General features: G+C 40.2%; 1 protein-coding gene across 1 annotated transcript; it reads right to left on the bottom strand.

Annotated features, from left to right (window-relative positions):
* Positions 1-5,461: 5,461 nt before the first annotated feature.
* On the bottom strand, positions 5,462-16,226 carry slc6a3 (solute carrier family 6 member 3). Its single transcript, XM_029503756.1, has 15 exons — positions 16,140-16,226; positions 15,633-15,843; positions 14,818-14,949; positions 12,794-13,010; positions 11,844-11,982; positions 11,162-11,296; positions 10,211-10,314; positions 9,367-9,491; positions 8,838-8,950; positions 8,390-8,518; positions 8,077-8,176; positions 6,613-6,713; positions 5,870-6,037; positions 5,666-5,737; positions 5,462-5,485 (listed from the first exon to the last, which is right to left on the bottom strand). Exons 1-15 carry the CDS (start codon positions 16,224-16,226, stop codon positions 5,462-5,464), a joined length of 1,857 nt encoding a protein of 618 aa, XP_029359616.1.
* Between the last annotated feature and the right edge of the window lie 7,676 nt (positions 16,227-23,902).

Genomic DNA, 23,902 nt, shown 5'->3' with positions numbered 1-23,902 from the left:
CCTTGCGCGTAACGGCGGGCAGGAGAGAGGTCTGCCTTATAATAACAGCAAAGTTACACCAGGTTGATCCAAACTGAGAGATAAACGCTTATGAGCCATTGTAATAAACATCAGAGCCGGTCCATCCTGGCAAAAATATTGCCGTGAGAAATGAATGTAAAGAAAAAAAAAAATGGGACCACGTGCATGCGGCTGCCTCAGAGGAAACGACGCGCCAATACGCAGCTGCTGCGCCAATGAGCGAAAAGCGAGCGGCTCTCCGCGGTTCGCCCACGACGTACAAGCTGAGCATCACGAGAGCTCATCTGTTGGGATGTATCTATGGGAACACGCCGCACGTTGGCTCAGCCACTGCCAGGGATATGAGTCAGTCAGAACCAGCAGGTAGCCAATCATCAACCCAGGGGACAAAGTCGACTCCTTCGATGAAATGCACTTTGTGACTTTTGGTGGGAAACTCAGCCAAAAGTTGACCACAAACTCTGCGAGAGGAGGAAAACAAAGCAAACCCCGATCTGCAACACGTGCAAAGCGTAACGCGCTGCAGAAGCCATAGGAGGGAGTTAATTGGGCATCAAGAGACCAATTGGGAACCCGGTGAACTCGAAAGTAGGACAAAAAACATGTTTGTTTTGTGTGCTATAATTGTGTTGCAGTACAACAACAGGGAGATCTGGACCCCTTGTCCTTTTGCGCGTTATTGTCAAGTGGCACCTTTCCTGCTGTGCCAAATAAAAGTCAGAGGAATTCACAAAATAGACGCCTGAATTAGCCAAGACAATATATTAACAGCCGTTTCCCCCCAATCTAAATTCTTGTAGAAGCAAAAATGACATATAATGAAGCATCACCGGTTTGATCTCTGTGCTCAGTCAGCAAAACCAGAAGTGAAATCATCACAACAACCTCTCCTGACCCCCCCCCCCCCCCCCACACCTAAATGTCCACGACCTTTCATCAGTCAGCAGCAGCAATCAGAATTACAGACAATTACTGCTCCACAGAGGCAGCTCAGCCTGGATCACCCCAAAGTGGGCACACAGCTCTCAGATGTTTTTTACTGATTTACTGATTTAGTTATTCTGACTTTATATCCTTCATGTATTTTTTATTTTTTTTATTTTTAAGTTTTCCGCAGTTTGTGCTTCTCCTTTTCTCTCTGTTTCCTTCTATAATAAAACAAGGGACAGACCATATCCTGTTAAATGCCTGGAAATAATGTACTAGCTGGCTTATATTAGCTAAAAAAGAAGGAGGACTGAGTTGAATAGAACAGAAACCAAGCAACAGAATCCCATAAACCTACAGCAGATGCACCTCAGCTTTACTCATGAAAGAACTTCTTCAGATGTAATCTGCCCCTGAAGCCAGCAGATGGTGTTATAGTACACAATGTTGACTACACATTCATTCAATCGTATAAATAACAATGCATTTTATGAAACAACTGAACGACAAATGAATGACGATAAATCTGAAGCCACTCTAAGACATCGTGTCTACTATTTCTACGAGGTTTTTTGTTGTTTTTGAAAACGTTTGTTGGGCTCTGACTGTGCCACACGGGTGCTCCTTCCTCAAAAGTGAAGCTTGCTGATTGGTGCGACTACATGGAGTGATATGCACTTTGTTTTGTCACCAGCAGAAGGCAGCGCACAACAAAGAAAGGCTTACACTTCACCACATATTGATCATCTACTCCATTTTCACAAACGGAGAGCCAGATATGTTCCAGTCAAAGCCGATGAGTCCAGTGTTTATCACCTTGTGTGTCCTACTTTGCACAATGTCAAGACGGAGGCGGTGTCACACAAAGAGAGAAATCCTGTTCCCTCCCACCTCTCCCTGTGTATGTCCTTTTCATCAGTGCCAAGACATGGAATTATACATAATTGCTGTTGGTTATTGGATGTGATAATGGCACCTTTTAAACCCTGTTCTTGTATGGCCCAAAATGCTCTGCAACTGCTCCAGCCTTACAGCATTTGAAAACCATTCAGCAACACCTGCCATCGCTCTTTAGTGGGGGCCAGCCAATGGGGAAGGTCGCCTCAACAAGCGCATATTTAGATTTATTATAAGGACCCCCCGGTGCGATGGCAAAAGAATGATAGGAAGAATAAGTGAGAGTTGACAGGCTCCCCCTCACAGCGGGGTCACGCTCAGTTGTAAAGGAATACATTCAATCTGGTCTCTACTGTTACAGCTTTATTCAGCCTCTCTGTTCTTTCCTCCTGGATGACTTTGAGTCAGAGGCTTGTTCAGGGAGCAATTTTTACAGAATATAAACGTCATAGAGAAAAATAAGAGGGAATAGGTTCATTTCAAAGCCAGTTAAAATGTAACTGCTAATAAATGCATTTGCCACTGCAGTAATTCCCTCTCCCTCTGCGGCAGTGTGCACTGGGACAAATGGTGAGGAGATTTTGTGCTTGGTCAGGGGTGAAATAGGGGGAAATGACACATAGATTTTATCCACAAAGTATTTTCTGCCTTTTCTGGTGACAAAACAACATGCAATAGGTCACTACTACACAGAACTACACATACATGCACAATGGGAGGCGAGACGGCGCTGCACTGAACACATTTGACTGCCTGCTGTATGCCACAGGTCAATAGTGAGTAAAGCTGGTAAAACATATCCGACTCAGGTGTCATGATCAGACAGGCCACCGGTGAGAGCGCATGTCAATATGTCTCAAAGCTTTACAGACAGCAATCACCCTCAGATTGGTCTGCTGTGGCTCTTGTTTTCACACTCTGGTTACAGTAATGAACGCTGCTGATTCACAGTCATGTTGACCCATCTTGAAGAAGCTGGCAAGAATTACAGACACTCCCGGTCGCGGCTTTGGGCTATGCTGATGTTGTCACATCTGTGCATTTCCTGTTTGGAAGCTCATCGAACATCATTAATATTTATCTATGCTGTCTTTGAAAGCGCTTAAGTCAGGACGCCCTTGACATTTCCACTGCGTGTAATAATAGTAGTCTATTATATTTCAACAGCTGCTACAGAAAACCTACTAAAATGAAAACCCAGTTACTGGGAAAACGTTTTTTTATGTGTAAGCCCAGTGGTTGACTGCAATTGAATAGAAATACTATTCAATATTCAAATATGGCAGAATACCAAAATAATAGCTTTATCGAATAAACATCTCATCAACCAGAGAGCATTAATTTCCTGTAACTAAACAAAACAAATTAGAATGAAAGAAATGTTCATGCCTAAGTAAAGAAATAAAATGCCCCAATACGTCGAGGACTTTTTGCCTCTCTCCCCAAAAATTCCAAAGAAGCATTTTCACTGAAAGTGGCACAATATAGTAATAATAAAGTAATAATAAAAAGTAATAAAGTGTTTCATTACAAAACAAAACCATTTTTTTTTAAGTGTCATTTTAAATGTAATAATTTAATGAATCGTACTTTGACAGTACAAAACAAAGTCATACAGTCAAAAAACACCACAAGGCACAGTACAGCAGCACGGGCATACAATTTGGGACATAATTAACCCTTTCGTGTGTTACATGCACCACAAAGTCAGAACAAGTCACTGCTGAGTTGGTTTAAAAGGGTTAATGGTTTCTGATGAAACAGAAAGAGTTTGTGTAATTCTCATTAAGCTCCTTAAGGCTAATATGTATCAACTTCACAGTAACAAAGCAATAACCTCCATATACTGTATTATCTTGTTGGTCTTGTGATTAAATATCATACAGTACAATACAGTACAAGCCCCTCTACATTACATTTAATTACACAGATATATAATTTACTTCATATATTACATTACACACTATTCATTTGCAGTTTGATAAAAAGCAGCTTTTTACTTTTTTTTTTTTAAACAGTCTTGAAATACCGAATAAGAGTTTGTAAACCGTAACGTGAACACTTTATGCTTTCTGGAGGAAAACGTGAGTCATAGCTTCCTTATGACCACCTGAAACTCTGAGGGGCTAAAAAGGCAACAAATCTGATTTTATGAAAATGAAAGGAGAATTTGCATTGGTGGTAAATTTGTTACACTGGGGAAGGAAGATGAACCTAGAATGAGCCAGTAACAGGTCAAACGGTCTAAGTGATTGAAAAAAAGAAAATGCCTTCGCAAAATTGACAAGCAAAGATGTGAGATCTGAATTTTGGAGTTCATGGCAGTCTTTGGTTGATAAATCAGTGGCATTGGCTTGTGATGCTGGGTTTATTTATTTATTTTTTTTTTTACAGTGTGCCTGTAATGAATATTGGGAAGCTACTGTGGACTTTGTGTCCATCTATAGGACTGACGGGGCTCTGGTGCATCTCTTTCAAACTATTAATTCTGGCTAACATCCGAAATGTTATAAGGTGTTTTAAGCTGTATCAGTGACAGACAGGTTCAGATCCAGTATTTTCTAAAAGTTATTATCTTAAAAGATATTATCACAACAAAACGACAACAAATCATGCTGCTTTGTGTTTCGGTTGGCCCACTAACTGCAAGAGGAAGTAAGATTTGTTTTTCCAATCAATTCTATTGCTTTGTTGAACTGATGAGTGTTTGGTGTTAATGAAATTATTTACTCAGATGTGGACTTAACTAATTCAAATCATATTGTTTTATAGCAGCTGGTCTCCTTCACGTTATTTTGCTGTAAACACAAGTAAGAGTCCTTTTTAATGAAGGCCTATAGAAGTCTATGACATAACATCATAACAGTCTTTAAAAAGAGCAGGGAAAATAAATAATTACACAAAAATAAAAATGGAGCAGGATTCAGTAAAACATGGAGCATTCATTACATGCTTGACAAGTCTTAAGAATAACTATAAAAATAATACTAAAATAAAAAAAGCTGCCTACTGCTGTTAGTTTCTAATTATAAGTGAAATCAAACAAAACTTACGATTGTCCTCTGATGCACCTCAAAGTTTACATGTACATTGACAAATTTTAGCAAAATAAGGTTTTAGCTGACAAAGATGTCATTGGTAAACCCCTCGACATTGTGGCTTTCAATGCACAAAAATTTTATAATGTGTTTATATTTCAAGTGCAAAGAGAAGCTAATGAACAAGCTAGAAGTTACACTGCGATCTTTTTTATATTTATGGAAGTAGCAGGCTGAAATGCCACATTACTCGTTTGGCTGAATCCCATTCACCAGCCAACACAATGGTGGTGATGGTTAATGCACAGCTTCACACATCCACTGTTGAAATTAGAGATCACTACGTTTTATACGTATGTGGGGTTTCTTTTTGTTTGTTTGTTTTTTGTTTTTTTTTTAATCGGCACTTTTAGACTGTTCCCACCACCACCACCGCTGATAGATTTAAATGGCTATTTCTCTCTTCCTCTTTGCTCTTTAGGCCTTTTCTATCCATGCATTCATCCATCCAAAGTTCATATTGTCATTTCCTCTCTCTCTCTCATTCATTCACTTCCTCCATTCTCTCTCTGTAGTGCTCAGACCACCAGCCAGTGATGCAGCTGTGGAGAAAAGAAAGAACAACAATAAAAAAAACCGAAACAAAACACCATAATTCTGCACATTCGTAATGGTAAAATGTATTTGAAAGGGGAAAGTAAAGACAGGAATATGAGTACACATACATGTGTAAAACCTGCAGATATGCCATGCTAAAGTGCATAATGATGATAAAGACTCACAGTGAACTGCCGAACCTCCCCATTATCAACCAAATGATGCTCTGTCTCTGGGGTGATGGCGTAGGCCAGTCTCTGTTACAGCACAGAGGGAGATGAGTAGTTAGAGCCTCTGCTGTGGTAGAACACTATACTTGATCTTAAACTGAATGACCAAATGTGAATAATTAACACAGTCATTTTACTGCATCCACAGCTGAGACTTACATCACAAAACTTCCCAGGTAGCGTGCAGAGTTTGTAGATGGCATAGAGAGGCACCATGGTCATGGAGGAAATGGCCAGACACCACCCCACCATGTTAGCCCACGGAGGAAACATATAGGAGCCATAGTTTGGAGGATTGAACGTGGCAAAACTCACCACCACCATAAACTATAAATGAAAATGTTCACAGTCACTTGAAAAACCATCTGTTCAAAGGGAAAACAAATTCAGACTGTCACTGCCGATGACAGCCGCAATCTCCCTGTTGCCAAGCCATTAAAGTGAGCTGGAGAGGAGACTGTGTGGTTGGATCCCAAGCCATGCATTCATTTATCATTCCCACTTTCAATGAATCATGCCTCAGCTGTCCAAGGAAACAGAATACAAAGATGCTTGTATTAATAAGCACATAGCTGCGAAATCTACGAATCAGACATGTACATTCCAAAAACCTTGGTAGTAGTTCAGGGGAAAAGCTCCTTCATGGCTTATCGTGTTATTTTATTTCATTGTCTGCTAATTGAGTCTTGGCCAGGAAGAGCTGGAGGTCTGATTGACTTGACTTGTGTTCTCTATGAACTGGACATAAATAAGGATCTAGGGTGATTGGTAGAAAAGTGGTTCGGAGTCAAAGTGAGACCATTGGCTGTTTTTTTTTGTTTTTTGTTTTTTTTTTGGCAGGGTTAAACTCACAGTTTGACTTCAGTTTCCTTTGTCCCTCTTTTATCTATTGTAGGACTCACCAAGAGGAAGCAAGGGCTGACAAACTTCCAGCACAGCCTCCAGTACCTGCCTGGGCGCTGGCCAATCATTTCCTCAATGTCATCACTGAAACGATCCACTCCTGGAACACATGGAAACATTATGGATAACCAGTAGGCTATTAAAATCACTAAAACCTCCCTGCAAAGTCCAATAGAAGAAGTTTCTGCAACGTTTTCATCCCATCCCAATTTTCCTTCTCTGAGAAACAGGCTCTGCATTTTCTCTCCTGTGCTTTCCTGCCTGGAAGGCATTTTTCACTGAGGAAGAAAATATCCAGACTGACGACCAGGTATTCAGCACAACTAAATGTACTTTGGTGGACAGAAGAACGAGAGACTGCATTGGCCAGAGGTCAAGGGTTCCTGTCAGCAGTTAAGAGGAAGGGGAAAAGAGCCGGTTGAGCCTTAGGCTTGATTTATCTGGCCTGCCAAGGTCAGGACCCAGCAAAGTGGGGCAGAATGCTGACCTTCACTGCCTGGGGCCTGGTTCGCATTTAGCCGTTTATGGATCTCTCTGCAGTCAGGTTCAGGAGACACGAGGCAAGAAACTCAATACAGAAGTTTAGGTCAATTGTTTTTCTCGACCTTTTAGACTGCCTTTACAATATTTTGTGCCAGCTGATGTTAAAATAGCAGTCAGGTTTTCACACGCTAAGAAACATGTTTTTCTTCTGCTAGTGGTATAAAAAGGCAAACAGTTGCTCCTCAGCCATTCACTTCCAAAAAAAGACAGACCTGGAGGAACCTTCCAAAACTCTGCTGCACCTGGGGAAAATCCAAACCGCAAACCACGCCAGCTGTCTTAACAATCATAAGACGTCTGTGTAGCAGAGATATGGGGTTGTCTATTCTGTCTGTAAAGCCTATGTAAAGTGTATTCACTTCTAGACAACTGGAAGATTTCCTCTATGGTACGGGGGGGGGAGAAAAAAAAAAAAAAAAAATCAGCCTAGAAAGAAATGTTCAACCAACTGTCAGTCAAATTGGCACATGCTCAATTTTGAACTCTGGGCCTCAATACAATTTGTGACTTTATTAAAAATCTACACAGTTGTAATTTCTCTTGTAACCTTGAGAATTTTAAAATGGAGGTCTACAGGTATCTGTTTGTTTTTATTATGGGATCCCCCTTATTGCTGAATTAACACAGTTTATTATTACTTAACTCTGGCCATTCAGCCTCACTGAGCTCTTGTGACAGCCCTAGCTACTGTATATCATTGTACCTTAACAATACATGCATAGAGACCGAGGAGGCCCAAACCACTAGCGGGAATAGACCTTCTAACTGCAGTATTCCTATTTCTAATAAAAACGTGTCATATTGAAGCACAGACCAAAAGATTTCTCATCAAACTCCTAATGGGACATCAGCCTTGTTGGACATGAAAATCTGAACCATCTGCTTTTCTTTCCTCTTTTCTCCTGTCCGTCATTTCTCACCATAGAACCAAGCGATGCCGATGGCTTCAATAAGCACTCCAAAGAGAATTGATGTCCCTGCTGCAAAGTGGTCCAGCAGAGTGAACACGTACATCCCACCCTGGAAAGACCAGAGAGCGGGAAAAAAGCATGAATATAAAGTCCATTTTTATTATAGAGATTACAGTAAGAAAACACAGAAAAAGAATTCATTTTGATAAAATAGTGAACTTCATTTGCGGATATCTGTCAATCTTACTGCGATTGCGTTACAGTTTTGCAAAGATAAGCATAAGCAATCATACAAAGCACGCTAACAGCCTGTGATACTTACATTGGTAACACAGAAGAGGGATATGAGAAAGGTGGCAATAACAATGAAGAGGGTGAACACCTCTCTGTGCTTGTGGAGGAATTTGAACTCATCAATCAGGCCAGTGATCACTGACTCCATCCCACCCATCTACAATAAAAGGAAGAAGCGTCAGAAGAAAACACAGTTAGTGAGTGCTGGCTCGCCACGTTCGTCCCACATTTTGTTGTGAAGTGGCTCGACTGTCCAGGACAACAACAGTGAAGTGAAAATAATATCACATTTACTACAGTAAATGTGAGAAATCATCTAACATTACAGGGCATAGGATAAAATACCGCACAAATAAAAACATTCTATCAAAGATGTAGCATTACCATCAGTCTGCCTTAACACAGAACTCAAAGCACATGTTCTCTGGTGGAAAGACACAGTTAGTCTGTGTGTGGGTGGGTGGGCACATACTCACAGCACTGTCAATGCCCAGTGACAACAACATGATGAAAAAGATAACTGCCCACACGGATGACCCAGGTAACGTTGCAATGGCTTCTGGGTAGATGACAAACACTAATCCAGCACCTAAAGGAACAAGAGAGTAAAGAAGGAAGTAGAAACATTCAAAACACACACACAAACAGGATTTTCTCTGTTAATTTCAGTGCTGGTCAACTTAAATATTTCTGACTCTGATGAACACGTTGCTTCTGCTCTAATCAGCTGTTTGAGGGGTCATTTACAAGCAACCATTGTGGAACAATATCCAAGGAATTAAGGTAAAAACACCATAACACACTGTTACTGATGCATGCAGAAAAAACTACAATGTAGACATAACATCAACAGGCTCAAGGAAAATGTTTCCGCGTCCTGTTTTTTAATACATTATTTCTCATGATCTACATTTCAAAGCTAAGGCTTAACTTGATGATATGATGACTTTGTGAAGATACTGTAAATAAAAAGAACACATTACAGCCAGACCAATGACACCATACCGTCTCTGGCAACTTTGTCCAGGGCCACGTCGTGTTTATGGGACATGTAACCAAGGAAGGAGAAGACCACGAAGCCAGAGAAGAAACTGGTTAAAGAGTTGATGGAGCTGGTGATGATGGCATCTCTGAATTGATCAAATTGGACAAAAGAAAAAAAGAAACACAGTCAAGAATGAGAATTTAAAAAAAAAAAAAAAAAAAAATCACCTGTCATCCATGTTATTGGCAAGTCAGTCAATAAGAGAATAATTTCAGGGCTGGTTTCATCTTAGCTTCTTTATGAAAATAATGCCAGCTTGCTGGAATGAGCCTGGATGGATGGATTTTATGGATTATTATGTCAGTTGGACAATATCATGTCCGTTAGGGAACAGAAAAGCAATTGCTTGTCCTCAACTATACAAAAGGTTAAGTAAATATAAAAATCACAAATTAAATGAGTGGGCTAGTGTTAGATGAAGACAGGACCTTTCTCAAAGTATGTCTCACAGACTGACAAAATGTAGGCTTTTGTTAATGTCCAACAACAAAAAGAGCTTAAGGAGGAATTGTCAAGGTGGATGGTGTCAATTATCAGAAAGATAAATGAGGCTAAAAAGATGATAAACGCCTCCTGTGGGATGCTGATGATTTTCAAAGAGTGCAACAGTTTTGATTGGCGCCATTGCTGCCTGGGGCACAGCATGGCGTCAAAGACGTAGCAGATTTCAAGGAGCTTCAAAGGTTATTGTAATTCACCTGCTTATGCTGCACGTGTGTGTGTGTGTGTGTGTGTGTGTGTTTGTGTTTGTGCGGCCGTCTGTAGAGGCCACTCCCCGTCCTGCCTCTCCCTGTGTGTCTTTACCTGTAACAGTTGTTGCTGAATTTGTTGTAGCTCGAAAAGGCAATTAGCACACCAAACCCCACTCCCAGTGAGAAACAGATCTGTGTCGCTGCCTCAATCCAGACCTGGGGAGCGACAGAACAAGCTCACTTGTGTGAAGCGGCAAACAAAAGGCACAGGAGAGGAAAAAAGCCATTATTAGGGATAATTGCAGGAAACTCATTCAACGGCAGTAGATGAAAGACGCTTGTGAATATGGGGGGTAATTTTGCAAATTACTGCTCCATGCATCTATCTAATCTAATTCTCCCATTTCTGCCATGCATCTCTCTACCTCTCTCCATCTTGCTTTCTCTCTCTTTCTCCATAACCGAGTTCTTTAGTCCAGCATGGTTACTTATTCAGGACCTCTGTGCCTGCTATTAAAGTAAATAGGATATTGTCATAAACTGTGTTAAAAGTATTCATGGATAAGGGAAATGGTAGAGACAGTGAAACCAGCAATTTTATCATGTTTTTATACCTCAAGAAAATCCCTCTTGAACAATGAATTGACTTCCTTTCCCAATTAGGTAAAGGAAAAAGGAAAGTGATGGTTAATCCCACAGCTGTTTAAAGTAAATACAGATTCAGGCCTTTGTCATTCATTCCCGTTCATTAAACCGAATGACAGAGGAGTTTGATATGTTTGCCATGATGATATAATGTACCCTTCTTCCACTGTAAATGCTGATTAGTAACCACTCCATCCATCCAGCCATCCATCTTCTACCGCTTTTCCATTTCCGGGTCTGCTAATATCAAAATAAAATCCCGCTTTCTTGCTTTCTATCACACACTAAGATATTAAGTTAACTTAAAATGTCAACGCTTTTCTTCAAATTGGCTCTTAGACCCCATGGTGCTGCTTCCTCTTCATCTTTTCTAACCCCACCACTCTCACCTCACTTGTTTCCTCCCCCTCCCTCTCACCTTGGCGTCACAGAGTCTCAGGAAGTCCACAGAGAGGTATGCCTTAATGCCATCGATGGCTCCAGGCAGAGTGACTCCGCGGAGCAGCAGCACAGTCAGGACCACATAGGGCATGGTGGCTGTTATCCACACGACCTGGTCGGGGTCACGCCAAGGCACACGGAAAGAAACACACACACACAGAATATCCAGAGATTCAAACAGAAAAATCAGAGGCAGGTGAGTACATGTCACAGAATGAAAATATACATTTATGCTGTACAGAGATGGTGAACTTTTTTCCTGGATTTAAACCTGACTGTTAACGTGACTGTCCATGCAACCTAAATGGGGCTATTTGGAAGTTTTGTTTCTTTGTCAGGAGCAGGTAGTGGTGATTGTGCTTGACAAGGCGGGACAGACAAATGATAATCCACCCTTTGAGCAGCAGGGGGGGGGGGTAACCAGACTCATTAGTATTCTAACTTCAGCAGAAGACCAGACAAGAAATAACATGGTGTCATTTTCCATTGCTGGAGAGAGCTCTTGATGAATGAAGGAATGAAGCAAAATGTCTTCTACAGTGGTAACTAAACAGATGACTGGCAAAAGTTCCCAATAGCTACTAAGCCATTAGATATGGATTCAATTTAAAGCTGAGAATGACTTTCGCACAAAGCATGGTTTCTGGGTCATTTTCTACCTTGCCAGAGGTCTTGACGCCCTTCCAGAGACTGAAGTAGAGTAGAACGATCACCACAGCCAGACAGGAAGTCAACTGCCAACGTGGACGACCCAGGTCATCAATCCCATTACTGTCCTGGATGTGGAGCACCCCTCGCCTGAGGAAAAGTTTGAGTCTTCTTAAGAACAGTGGCGACTGCTCAATCCACCATCAGTATGTCTAAATGTCCACTAAGCAGGACTATGTTGTCTGTTGCAGTCTATGAATGAGAAGCTTAAAGGACAATGGCAGAGCTACAGCCACTGTTCTCATTGTAGAAGAGGAACAAGTCTGAACTTTTTGGCTGGTATTTCCAATTAAAATCTAGACTAAATGTAAAGAATTGCTACCAAAGTTCTCACAAATGGCAGTGAACAGCCACCTTCGTGGCACTTGTTAAGCTGTGTGAACGATCAATGCCTAGCCTTGGTGGAAGCTTGGTGGAAAAAATACCACTGAAAATTCTTGACACCTTGACTCAGGTAATTTTGGATGATGGGACTGCCAAAGATCATCTATGTTCAGTTGATGTGGTCAAATTGTCTGCAGGTGGTTCTGGGTAAACAGCACACTGCCATTTCAACTCGCACGGATGACATGCCTCATCTGTCACAATAGAACAACCCATCACTTGTTGAAAAAGCAGACACCTGGTCAGCTGCACGTGGCGGGAGGTTGTAACAACCAAATATTTCAACTGAAGATACAATTTTTATACAATATAATTCATGATGTCCTTATTTTACATCTTGCTCAGAATTGTACTTCACATATGTGACTAAATCTTGAAAAAGAACCGTCATGCCAACTCTAGCCTGACTTCACCAAAGCTTCCTCAGAAATTTATACAGTACGTTTGACTTTAATGCCTTTTCCATGTTTGTATATATCAGCAAAATTGGGAAGATGTGAATTTTGGACCAACTCACTCAAAGTATTCCTGAGCAGGCGTGGCCTTATAAATGTCACTGACTGAGCTGTTGTCTGCCCAGTCTGAACAGTTAGGGCTATTCCAGGTGTTGTTGCAGTGGACCCAAGGCAGCTCGCTGGTGAACGAGGAGAAAAGGTAGAAGAGCGCCCAGGAGATGATGACGTTATAGTAGAAGCCAACATAGAGGGAAATGAGGATCACTGTAAAGCCAACGCCTGTGAGGGAAAAACAAATAGTAGACTTAGTGACAGCAAAGAAAAGCGTTTGGCCAGAGAGTGGGGGTGTGGGCAACTGGGTAGACATCGGACACTGCTCACTTTAGTACCTGAGATATCTGAAAGGGATATTTAAGCGTCCTCCACACTGAATTACAGGTCAGGCACCTGCTTTTCATGCCTGATTTCCATGGCTGTAAAGATGCTCAGTGGAATGTAATCAAACGTTACTCAGTCTTATTCTGAACTTTGCTTTTGGACTTCAATTTGCTCACACTTTTGAATGACCTATTTTTATATTTTTGACACATTTAAGAAAATGAACTTATGTCTTGGCAGGAGCGCACAAAAATACAATGCTAGAGCGTGAAAAATAACGGTGAATTTAGTGAAACTTAGATGATGAGGAAATCATTTAGTGTCTTGCTGGAGACACAAAGCCACCTTTTCATTCTTCACTGCAACATACTGTACAGTATCATGCAGGATACACTTAATCAGTAAGAAAAAGATAACCTGTTCTGCATATAGTTTAGGCTTTGGCACAGATTTGCAGTGCAGTGACTACATCCTGAATGATCCCTTCCAAAGCACACAACAGAAAGCACAATCCTGGGCTCAAGGTGGGTACAGTAGCCTGTGAAACATGCCTAAGATCTCACAACGCACAACTTCTTAAGATTGCCTCTTCATGCTTTAATTATCAACACATCTACCCTTTCTATAAATCTGAAACAATGTCCAATCTTCTAAGGCTGAATTTAATCGTTAACCTTTGCTGAGAGGCATGACCAGAACTGCGCCTTATTGATTCCTTTGTAATGTGGATGTGATATTTGTCCGGAGAGCGATCCCTCTTATTAACACCACATGTGGCCATGCTATCTCTCCATCTCTCCCTGTCTCCCATTCTCGGTCCTTTTCTTCAAACGCATTGATCCTGCGAGGAAACCAGCCTGTTGATCAGAATAATTACTGTCAATATGGGCATGTGTATGTGTGTGTTTGAATAATTACTGTTATCCCCCCGCTGTGAGGCAGAGAGAGAGCGAAGCGTGTGATTAGAACATCAACGTACGCAGTGTGGTCTCTGACAGACGGCACATGTTCGCACACAGGAGGCTCGTGCTCAGAGACACGCACAGCAGAAACACATGAAGCAACACATACACACTGAGGGGCACCTTCAAATCAGCATAAACCAAGGGTTTGCCTTTAAACTGAGACTGCTTTATTTCACTTCTTGTTTTATAGAAAAATGTTTACTAACTTTGTAAACAAATTAACACCAGGGCCAGGTATGCAGCACAAAGACAGATAGGTTGAAATAAACAACAAATGACTGGCATATTTCCACATTTCCCTTTGCTCAGAAATTTGGATTGGTCTTGATGCGCATTTCTCCAATAATGTGTGTTTGGTTGGGTCCTAAACTGCGCTTTGCCCAGCAGCTCCCCACCACTGCTTGACAGAAGGAGTTGGACAATCCAGACAAGAGTCTAAAAGCCCAATTTTCATTTGCTTTCCATCTGAGTGCCAACAGAACTGCTGATGTTCTGGGGAGGATAAACAATGCCTGTCGCTGCTCAGCATGGAGACGAGCAGACAAAAGAGACTGGCATGTGGACGGGCGGGCATGTGGGAGGACAAACAGACAGAAAGACACGTACATATTAAAGGAGGTATATAACCAGACGCACAGAGAGACATGCGTGCAGGCTGATGGACATCCAGAAAATGTACAGTATTCACATGCATGATCATGTGTGTTTGCACATGTGCGGGCATGAGTTGAGTCACTTCCTACCTTTAAAGATGGGACAGATCTTCCAGACCCCTGCTGCCCCCTCTCTGTTATACTGTCCCAGAGCCAGCTCCATGTAGAAGAGAGGCATGCCTGCTATCACCATGAAGAACAGGTATGGCACCAGAAATGCACCTGCAAACACACGAGATTTAATAACAAAAGCATGTTATTATCATCAGTTATAATAATATTTTGAGTTTTGGAACCAAATTAAGTCAAACAGAGTATACTGAGAATTTGTTTGATATGGCATTTTAATGTACTTAAAATAGTTATTGAACCTAAAAATTCAGAGCAGAACAAAAAAAAATAAAAATTAAATAAATAAAAATCTGTGCTTGGCCGACGTGAAAATAGTTCGGACTAATTGCTCCAAATGAAAGTCAGCAATATTGTCCCTAAATACATGTACAACGGCGTGTTGGAACAGGGCGGCAGCTTTGACCAGGACTACAGTGTCATTTACTGCTCTTAAACATAATGAGAGCTCTATGTTAAACAGCCATAATTAGTGGCACTGATTGTTAGAGCTAATCTATTCGGAGCAGCTGTGGTAGTTTTTCCCCTATTTTGATCACAAACAGCAACCAGTACAAATAAGGAGCACACATGCAGACATGTACGCCTGTTTGTGTGTGTGTGTGTGTGTGTGTGTGCATATGTGTATAGTGTTTGCAGATGAAAAAATACATCAAGTGAGGGTGGTCTTCATTTCCCTGTTTTCATACTACTCTCTTTGCTTTCTCTCTCAGACCCTTTAAACTCTTTACACCGGGGCCAAAAACATCCTCCTCCCCTCCTTCCATCCGTCTCACCTCCTCCATTCTTGTAGCAGAGGTAGGGGAATCTCCAGACATTGGCGAGATCCACAGCAAACCCGATGACAGACAGGAGAAAGTCAATTTTCTTTCCCCAGGTCTCTCTCTCCTCCTCCACACTGGTGTTGGTCTGACTCGCAGTTGGATTCACTAAGGTGGTCGAGGTGAACTGGACCCCGTTCTGCTCCTTTACGAGGATCAGCTCCACCTGGAGGGTCATAACAACAATTAGTTTGACGTAAAGTACAATTATCAAGCTCTGTCTATCTAATTCTACGGCGTGTGACATTTACATGCACAAATGCATGATTCTTTTCACTTCCCACACACAAAATGGACGGACACAATCACCTTCATTTCATGCATTTTTTGTGTCATCTGTATGGTACACACAGTAAAGATGCATAAAAATCCATAGCTCAAGACCAAGTCAAAGCAAAGATGTCCTTAATCAGGATGAATTACATGTCGTTAATGCACCACAGGCTTCAGGTCTACACTGACCTCTTTAGGGCCCATGGTGTTTGAGGTGGGCTTTTCCGGGGCTACGACCGAGGACATCAGACTGACAGGGACCCTCTCCGTCAACATGGAGGGGTGCACGGGGCTTCAGACTTTGAAATGCTTTAAGTCGTTGTGGGAGAGGAAGGGAGGTAGATGAAGTGGATGAGTCTTGAGTGCAGAATTAGACAGAAAACACAAGAGAACGTGAACTTGCCCTCTATGAGAAATCGTTTTCCAAATATAAAAAGCCAGAGAGGAAACTCAACAGAATAATTCAGCAAAAAAAAAGACATAAAATCTGATAATAATCTAACAAAAGCCTTTACCATTTAGGTTTTGATGACACAAGCTGTAATGTTTTTGTGGGATTTAAAAAGACATATACGGAATTTCAGAATTGCCAGAAAGCAAAAGGAGAAGAAAACATTCATATGGGGTGATGGGATCTGGGGTGGGGGTAACACGGGGGGTGGGGTGTGCGAGTCTCTACAAGGCCATCAGAGCTTATTCATTTCACACTTGTTGATCGCCATTTTGCTTACAGATTCGGCCCAACATCGGCAATCCCTGTCTGATTACATCCTGCTGTTCCCCGGATATATTTCTCATTTTAATTTTGAATTTTTTTTTTTTTTTTTTTTTCCCAGAATGAGTGTGATGGACAGTGATCATAATGAACGTTTTACATTTCTACAGAATATAACATACGTTCTTTGCACTTTTTATATTGATATGAAATCTTTTATTCAATCAAGAAGTACAATTATTTTGTACCCGCCAAATTCAGTTATTAATTCAGCATATTTTCTGTCACTATAACAGTAAACATCAAATGACAAAATTGGACATTAAAATTCAAAATTTTAATTTTACTTCTTCAAATGTTCAACAAAAGAAATGTTCCATTGGAAATTAAACACTTACCTTTACAAAACGTCTGATGAAAGCTTTTCCTGTCAGTTTTAATTTAATTCCAGTTCTGCTGATGTTCTTCAATGTGCTGCAAACCGATGCTGACCATATTCACGCAGACCGTCCTTGAGAGGTTCAGACTCAAACCCGGATTAATGTGGGGATGTTATTGAAAACAGAAGGAAAACAAATGCAGTGAGACACAGGAGATGAAGAGAGGAACTGGGAAAATGTGTGATGAGTTGGAAGAAGCCCTCCCACCTTCCTTGGCTCCAGTGACAGACACACAGAGCCTGGACTCTCCTGTGGTGTGGAGATCTGTCTGCGGGACCACTCTTGAAATATGAGAAACAATCAACAAACCCCCCGCCCTCCCCCATCACCATCACTCTCCTCCCTCCCCCCCCGTCTGTTCCTCCTCCACTTTCCTGTCATAGCACATTTTTGCCACCTGATTTGACCATGTTCCTGGATGACTTTTCTTTACACCTGCACATTGACAGAAAAACTGGAGGATGATTGCATGACATACTGCACAGAAACACATTTAGATTACTTTCCTCTGTAGTAGTAGCATCACTGTCATCACCCAGCTGCTGATGATGAGCAGATGTCAGCTCGGCCTGTTAGTGAGCTGACATGTGGATATCATGACTTGACTGTGGAAATACTGTGGACGCAGCATGCAAAAGCATCACATTGTGCTTTTCTATCTGTATTTAAAAAAACAAAAAAAAACTAAGAACCATGTTAAAGTCACTGTGTAAACAGTGCTTGTTACAGTGTTTCTCTTTTTCTAATCTCAAACCGCTTTAAATATTGTTCTTTGACTCGTCAATAAAAGTTAATCAAAAACAAAAGGAAAATTCAACATTTCCTTTATTTTTGCACATATTTTAGGCCCATTTTTAATCATAAGATGTAGTTTCTTAAAAAGAGAAAAGACATTTAGGACTACACTATTAAAAGGACGAGAAGGAGGAGAGAGATGAGACATAATGAGATTTTTTATTGGCCTCTGGTTCAGGAAATATACTAAACTCCTCAGGAAATAATCAGATGAGTTGTTACAAAAACCTCCTTTGGTATTTTTCAACAGTAAGAATATAGCTGAACAGGACTTTGCATATATATTTCCCACACTTGGTTGATGATGACCTGCACACTGCTTAAGGTTTCTGATTCATCTATTGCAAAATCCTGAGTCCCATCCACCTCAAGCAGCACCTCGGTTGAAAAAGCAAAAACTGCAAAGCAGATTATTTAGTAATTGAGACTATAAGGTTTCACTGACTTTGAGTGTTCATTTTACTTTCCCTCTTCTTGCATCTCCCCTGAATGGACCTCAATGATGCACCTTATCACCCTGTCAATTGGCAGAAACCTCATTACCTATAAATGTGTGACAGGCTCAAACACAATCTGTCTTGTCACTCAGAGCTCTCCCATTTCAAACCCAACCAAAACAGGACCAGGGCATCAAATAACACAATCAGCTCACTCGCCCATGGACAGAGTTATGCCCCTCATGTGCGGAACGACAGCTTATTGTTAGCAAGCCAATCATGATGATCAATCAGCCTCTAATCCCCACACTAACACTGCCGCCACTGCAGCACACACACCTATAAAGTGAAATCATCCATCATGCCTCAGGCCTCATATCAGAAATCGTTGGGTCAATGTAAGTCGTGCTGGATGTACGAGGTTTCTGATGGAGCTTGGACAGTGATGAGGTGAACATAATCAATGTCTTGTTTTCCTAAATGCAACAGCTGAGACCCAGACAGAAGAGGAGGAAGAGGAGGAGGAGATGTAAGAGACAGATGAAGCAGAGGACAATCTCCTGTCTGGGGGGGAGTTCAATTTACAGCATTAAAAAGCTGACATTATCATGACATTATCCTAGAAAGATCACGTTCAGTCTCCTCTGCTCAATTCAAGCTGTTTGATCTAACCCTAACCCTTCCACCTGCTGTTTGGCTGCTAAGCCCAGAAACTAATAAAGACACCAAAGAGGAATGAGGACAAAGTCTTTCACAACCGGTGATTTCAGACAATTAGAACTATGCCCCTTAAACACAGAACACAATTTTACCACTGCAATGGTAAAAACTGTCCTTCAGTAATAAACATTGTTATTGACAATAATATATGCCTGTTAATGAGAAAACATTACAAGCACTTTGTTACAACTTCCAGACCTCGAGGGAATATTAGTAATGTAGTTTTTTTTTTTTTTTTTTTTTTTTACATACAGTTAACAATTAGTTTGTTTCGTTAACTGAGTCTACAGCCAGCTAAAGTAAAGGCTCTGTGTGCAGCTTAAGGTAGATGCTGCCATTGCCACATGCTTAAAATAACATTGCTAACATGCTGTTGAGCAGGTATAAGGTTTACCATCTTCAACAGCATGTCAGGATGCTAATGATTTCTTGTTTACAGCAAGTTGATATGGGTGTAGAGGCTGTCATTAGGAACATAGGACAACTGAGAGGATTTATTATGGAGAGAGTATGCACCCCTTCCCTCGCGAAATAGCTGTCAAAACATATCCCTGAAGACTACACATTGGAGTGATGGAGGAAAAAGTCATTTGGATTCAATGTGCGGGGACCATTAATGTGCAAAATGTGACAGTGTGCGCCAGTCCAACCAGTATCTGTTGACAAGTGGTACCTTTAACATGCTGTTGACACTAGATGGCAATCAGGATATCACTGACATTGTTTTAGTTGGTCTGGTAACTGAGAAATGTTTTAACAGAAAGAGTTGAGCTATTTCAATTCAAGTCTGCCAGTCAAACCTGTAGAGAGAGAGACCAGAGAATAGTGCTTAAACACAAACTTTAACTAGCCAGGCATGCAAACCAACAAAAATAATTGAGATCAACACGTTGAATGAGAAATGACAAACTACATTAAATTCACCCTCCTGCTGGCTAGGCAGAAGACTTACTGGGATTAACATTAAAGTCACTGAAAGAAGAGATGGCAAGTAAAAGCATAGATTTAACAATGTCAACTCGTCCATGAAGAGCCCTAATATGTATCATATACATTTCATTCAAAATCTATTGACTGACTGCCAATAAAGATTTTTGCTGCCAGTCTTGGTTGTACAATACGATGCAATGTAAGTGTATGAAAATCTTCTATTCCTGCTGTTGAGCATGCTGAAAAAGGACTGCATGTTCACAGTGAACCTCAAGAGGGAGACATTTCTAAAATGATACAGCATATAGTGAGGACATTATTACGCTCAAGTGCATATGGGAATACTTTCTTTTTTTTGGGGGGGGACTTGAGCAGAGCTGGCTCATTTTCGTGCAGATGTGCTAACAAATTGTCAAACACACTCAGGATAACACATTCATTCTCTATGCATTGGAACAAAACAGACACTTTCATGCACAAATAACCATTGTGAGGGTGACACAGCTGAATGTTAATTGTTTTTTTTTTTTTTTTTTTAATTCAATCCAAGAGTCACACTAACAAGTTATATCATAGCAGTCCTGAACAGACAAATCCAAATTAGCTTGCAGAAATGACTCTCATCAAAATGCATTAATAAAATAAAACCTGTTGATTATTGAAAAAAACCAAACAAAACAGTAAATATATCTACAGAGAAAACAGAGTTCAGTTTCTTGGTCCACACACAATAAGCCATCAGAAAGACATTATCGCTCTGTTAGAGTACACAGGTCTTTCGTCTTTGGCTCACTGATGGACAAACTGTTGTAAGCAGGCAGCAGTAGCATAAATATCTCTTGCAGGTTTACATTTTAGACCGATAGCAAGTAGAAAATGAGATTCTCCTTGACTGAGAAAAAGGGAAGTAAAACAAGTGTGAAAAGAAAGAAGAAAGTTCTCTCATACAACTGCAAAGCGGAGTTGTTCCGAGTGTAAACGTAAATATAAATGTATGTATTTGACTTGCTGATCAACTTTGAAACAAACGTCATTGGTTACTGCGGCTCAGAACATTTCATCCTGGGTCAGGTCTTCAGAGATCAATTTGTATCAATGTGTCATTTGTAATTCACCCTCTGATTTCTCACCTATGTACAAAAACATTTCCCTAATACATACATACAGGGTGCACTGTTTTCAACCACCTGTTGTAAAAATCACATCACTTGAGAGTACATCTAATACTTAGCCATTCCATGGTGCAAACAATTTTCAGCCACTTAAATCTGTATGGTGTTGCTGAGTTCTACAAGTTGTCAAATTCATTTTCAAGCTATAAAATATCCATAATCCTGAGACAAAGCAGAAAAGTCGATCTAAAAAATGTGGGATAGAGGACAACTTCCATTCAAATGTGAGCCTTAATTTCTTCTGTGCTGCTTGCATTATCGCAGCAAATATATAGATGAATGAAAAATTATTCATAAACAGAAGTGAGCGACAATACTGTAACCTACAAACATGCTTTACAGCAATCTGATATTTCCTTTAAAGAAAATAGAGAAATTAATCTAAAGTGCAAGCACAAATACATACAGTTAAAGGACAGAAGAGTACAAGGGCAATACTAAAAGATTGTGATTGTGAATTTGGAGTGTTGGGTGTGCAATGCGGCCCGTCATGTGGTGGCAGACACCTCAAGGCCTGACGCACTTGCACACTCACACTTTGCTTAGCTCAACCTGCACGTCTCAAAAATAAGAGAAAGTCAATGGAGACGGGCATCAAACAAGTTAAAAAGTATACATTTGAAAACCATGACTTCTTAGGAAAATGTCCACTGGAGATCAGCACTTTGAGTTGCTTCTGATTGTGACAAGATTGTCTATACATTCTCTTTTTTAGCATAAAAATTCTTTAGATTCAAGGCTATCGGTTTCCATATGAAATCTGCATTTGTTTCTAAGCAATCAACTCAGCGATAATAGTAATAACAACAATAAAACTTTACACTGTGTATGAGGAATACAGCACAAAAACAATTGCAGTATTATACAAAGGGAAAAAAATGTGGCTCAATTTTCATCATCAATAGAATCTGCAGAGGAGAGAAGATCACAGATCTCTGTCATGGCAGTGAAAATAAAAATCATTCATATACGTATATCAAAAATTCACAAAATGTCCTGCATTTGGAATATTCAAAATACATATCAGAACTCTTCAAAAGCATATATCTTGAGAAGGCTTAAGAAATGTGAAATATTGCTTCACGGAAAGCCATAACAGGGACATGTGTACAGCATGTGTGATCATGACTGTGATGGGAATGTGATGCTCACCGACATGATGACTTTACAGAATCATGTATAAACCACATGTTTTAAATCCATATGGTGGTATCAATAAACAAAAAGTCAAAAGAATAAAACTATGAATGCACAGATCCCAATGCCACTTGCTAGAAATAGATTGTATTATGTTTCATCTGCTGGAGGAGCGTTCCCTTTAACAAATCATATTCCTAGAAATTGATATGACATGAAGCTCAGTATGTACATTTAGAAGAAGCTGCAGCATAATCTACCTTTCATTTCTGTGTGCGCGCATGTACCTCCTTTTTGTATAGTTTTGGGTTATTTTATCCATTTCCAAAAACATTAAAGATTAAAAAAAATAAAATAAAAATAGAACCAATTAAAGTATTGTCAGGAAATGATTGAAATCATAATCAACAAAAAGTTGATGTATCACAAGTAAAGGTTTTGTCACCACTTCAGAAAGTGACATCAGAATTGTAATTTAAGGTGAATGTTTTACAAAAAAGAAAGCACAAGACACAAGTTTGAAGATCTCAGGTAAGAACTGCTGAACCTTAATGACCTTTTTCCGAATGTTAATTAAGGTAGGCATGTCCTAAAAATCAATAAATTAAACACTAGTAAACACAAAGGAACGACTCAACAATTTTTTTGATTTGCGCTAAAAAATGTGAAATCTTGTGAATTTCTTCATTTTAGTTCAATTTGAAAGCCACCCAGCCTACAGTTTAAACACAATTTATGCCCAGGAGCTGAATGGCAATTTACATAGTCACTGAACTCAATTTGTGACAAATCTTTTTGTGCCAGTATGATCATTCTAAAAAATTAGGCAGAAATATATACTTTTTTAATTCCAGACGGGTCCCTATAGTGAAATTAAGCAGCAAAGTGCAACATGCCTCTCTTAGAAAATAGCAGACTACTTGGCCAAAGTTTAGTTGTTAGACCTTTAAAACTCATTGGATCAGTGGGGATGTCAGACTGACTGAGAAATAAAATGCTTAAAAGTGTGAAGCAGAGCAATGCAGAAAGGAAAAGTATGACCATACTTTTGGGGAACCCAACTTGGCCACAAAACTGAATGTTCTTTCAATGTTCACACATTCTGTTTTTCCTTTAAAGCCACTACACCACAATGACTGGAAAAAAGTGGTCGAGTGACATGAAGTCACACAGTGCATTTTTGGTCCACTTTATGTAATTTGAAATATATATATATATATATATATATATATATATATATATATATATAAAAACTTGCATCTGCCAGCCTGAAAGAAAAAAATATAAATGAAAGTTATAGGGATGAAGGATTGGGCAGATGAGTACTAATGTCATAGGAGGGAATAAAAGAAAACAAAGAAACATGTAACCCAGTGAGCATCAAAATTATGACATCATACAAGTTACATTTTTCATTATTGTCACTGAACCCTGAGCTAAATCAAATATATCACTGTGTGTGAGTAAAAACAGGCTCATGGCAATTTCAACCATCAAATTGCAGAGGTCTGAGTTCACCTCAAATGTGACGACTGAAGCTTGACGCATCAAGTGGTCAACAATTTTCACTGGTACCAACAGGCTTCTGCTTTTGAGATAAATAATC

The sequence above is a fragment of the Echeneis naucrates genome, chromosome 6 (assembly GCF_900963305.1).
Source record: "Echeneis naucrates chromosome 6, fEcheNa1.1, whole genome shotgun sequence".
NCBI lineage: Eukaryota > Metazoa > Chordata > Actinopteri > Carangiformes > Echeneidae > Echeneis > Echeneis naucrates.
Note: the sequence above shows the minus strand (reverse complement) of the source record. Positions and strands in the feature narration are given on the sequence as shown.

What these genes read in the sequence shown, in the direction of transcription:
- slc6a3 (XM_029503756.1), bottom strand. Translation starts at nt 16,226, where the DNA reads ATGTTGACGGAGAGGGTCCCTGTCAGTCTGATGTCCTCGGTCGTAGCC. An exon ending in TTCAGCAACAACTGTTACAG is followed by an intron (nt 9,492 to 10,210) that starts GTAAAGACACAC and finishes TGATCAATTCAG; the next exon opens with AGATGCCATCATCACCAGCT. An exon ending in TACCTGGGAAGTTTTGTGAT is followed by an intron (nt 5,738 to 5,869) that starts GTAAGTCTCAGC and finishes GTGCTGTAACAG; the next exon opens with AGACTGGCCTACGCCATCAC.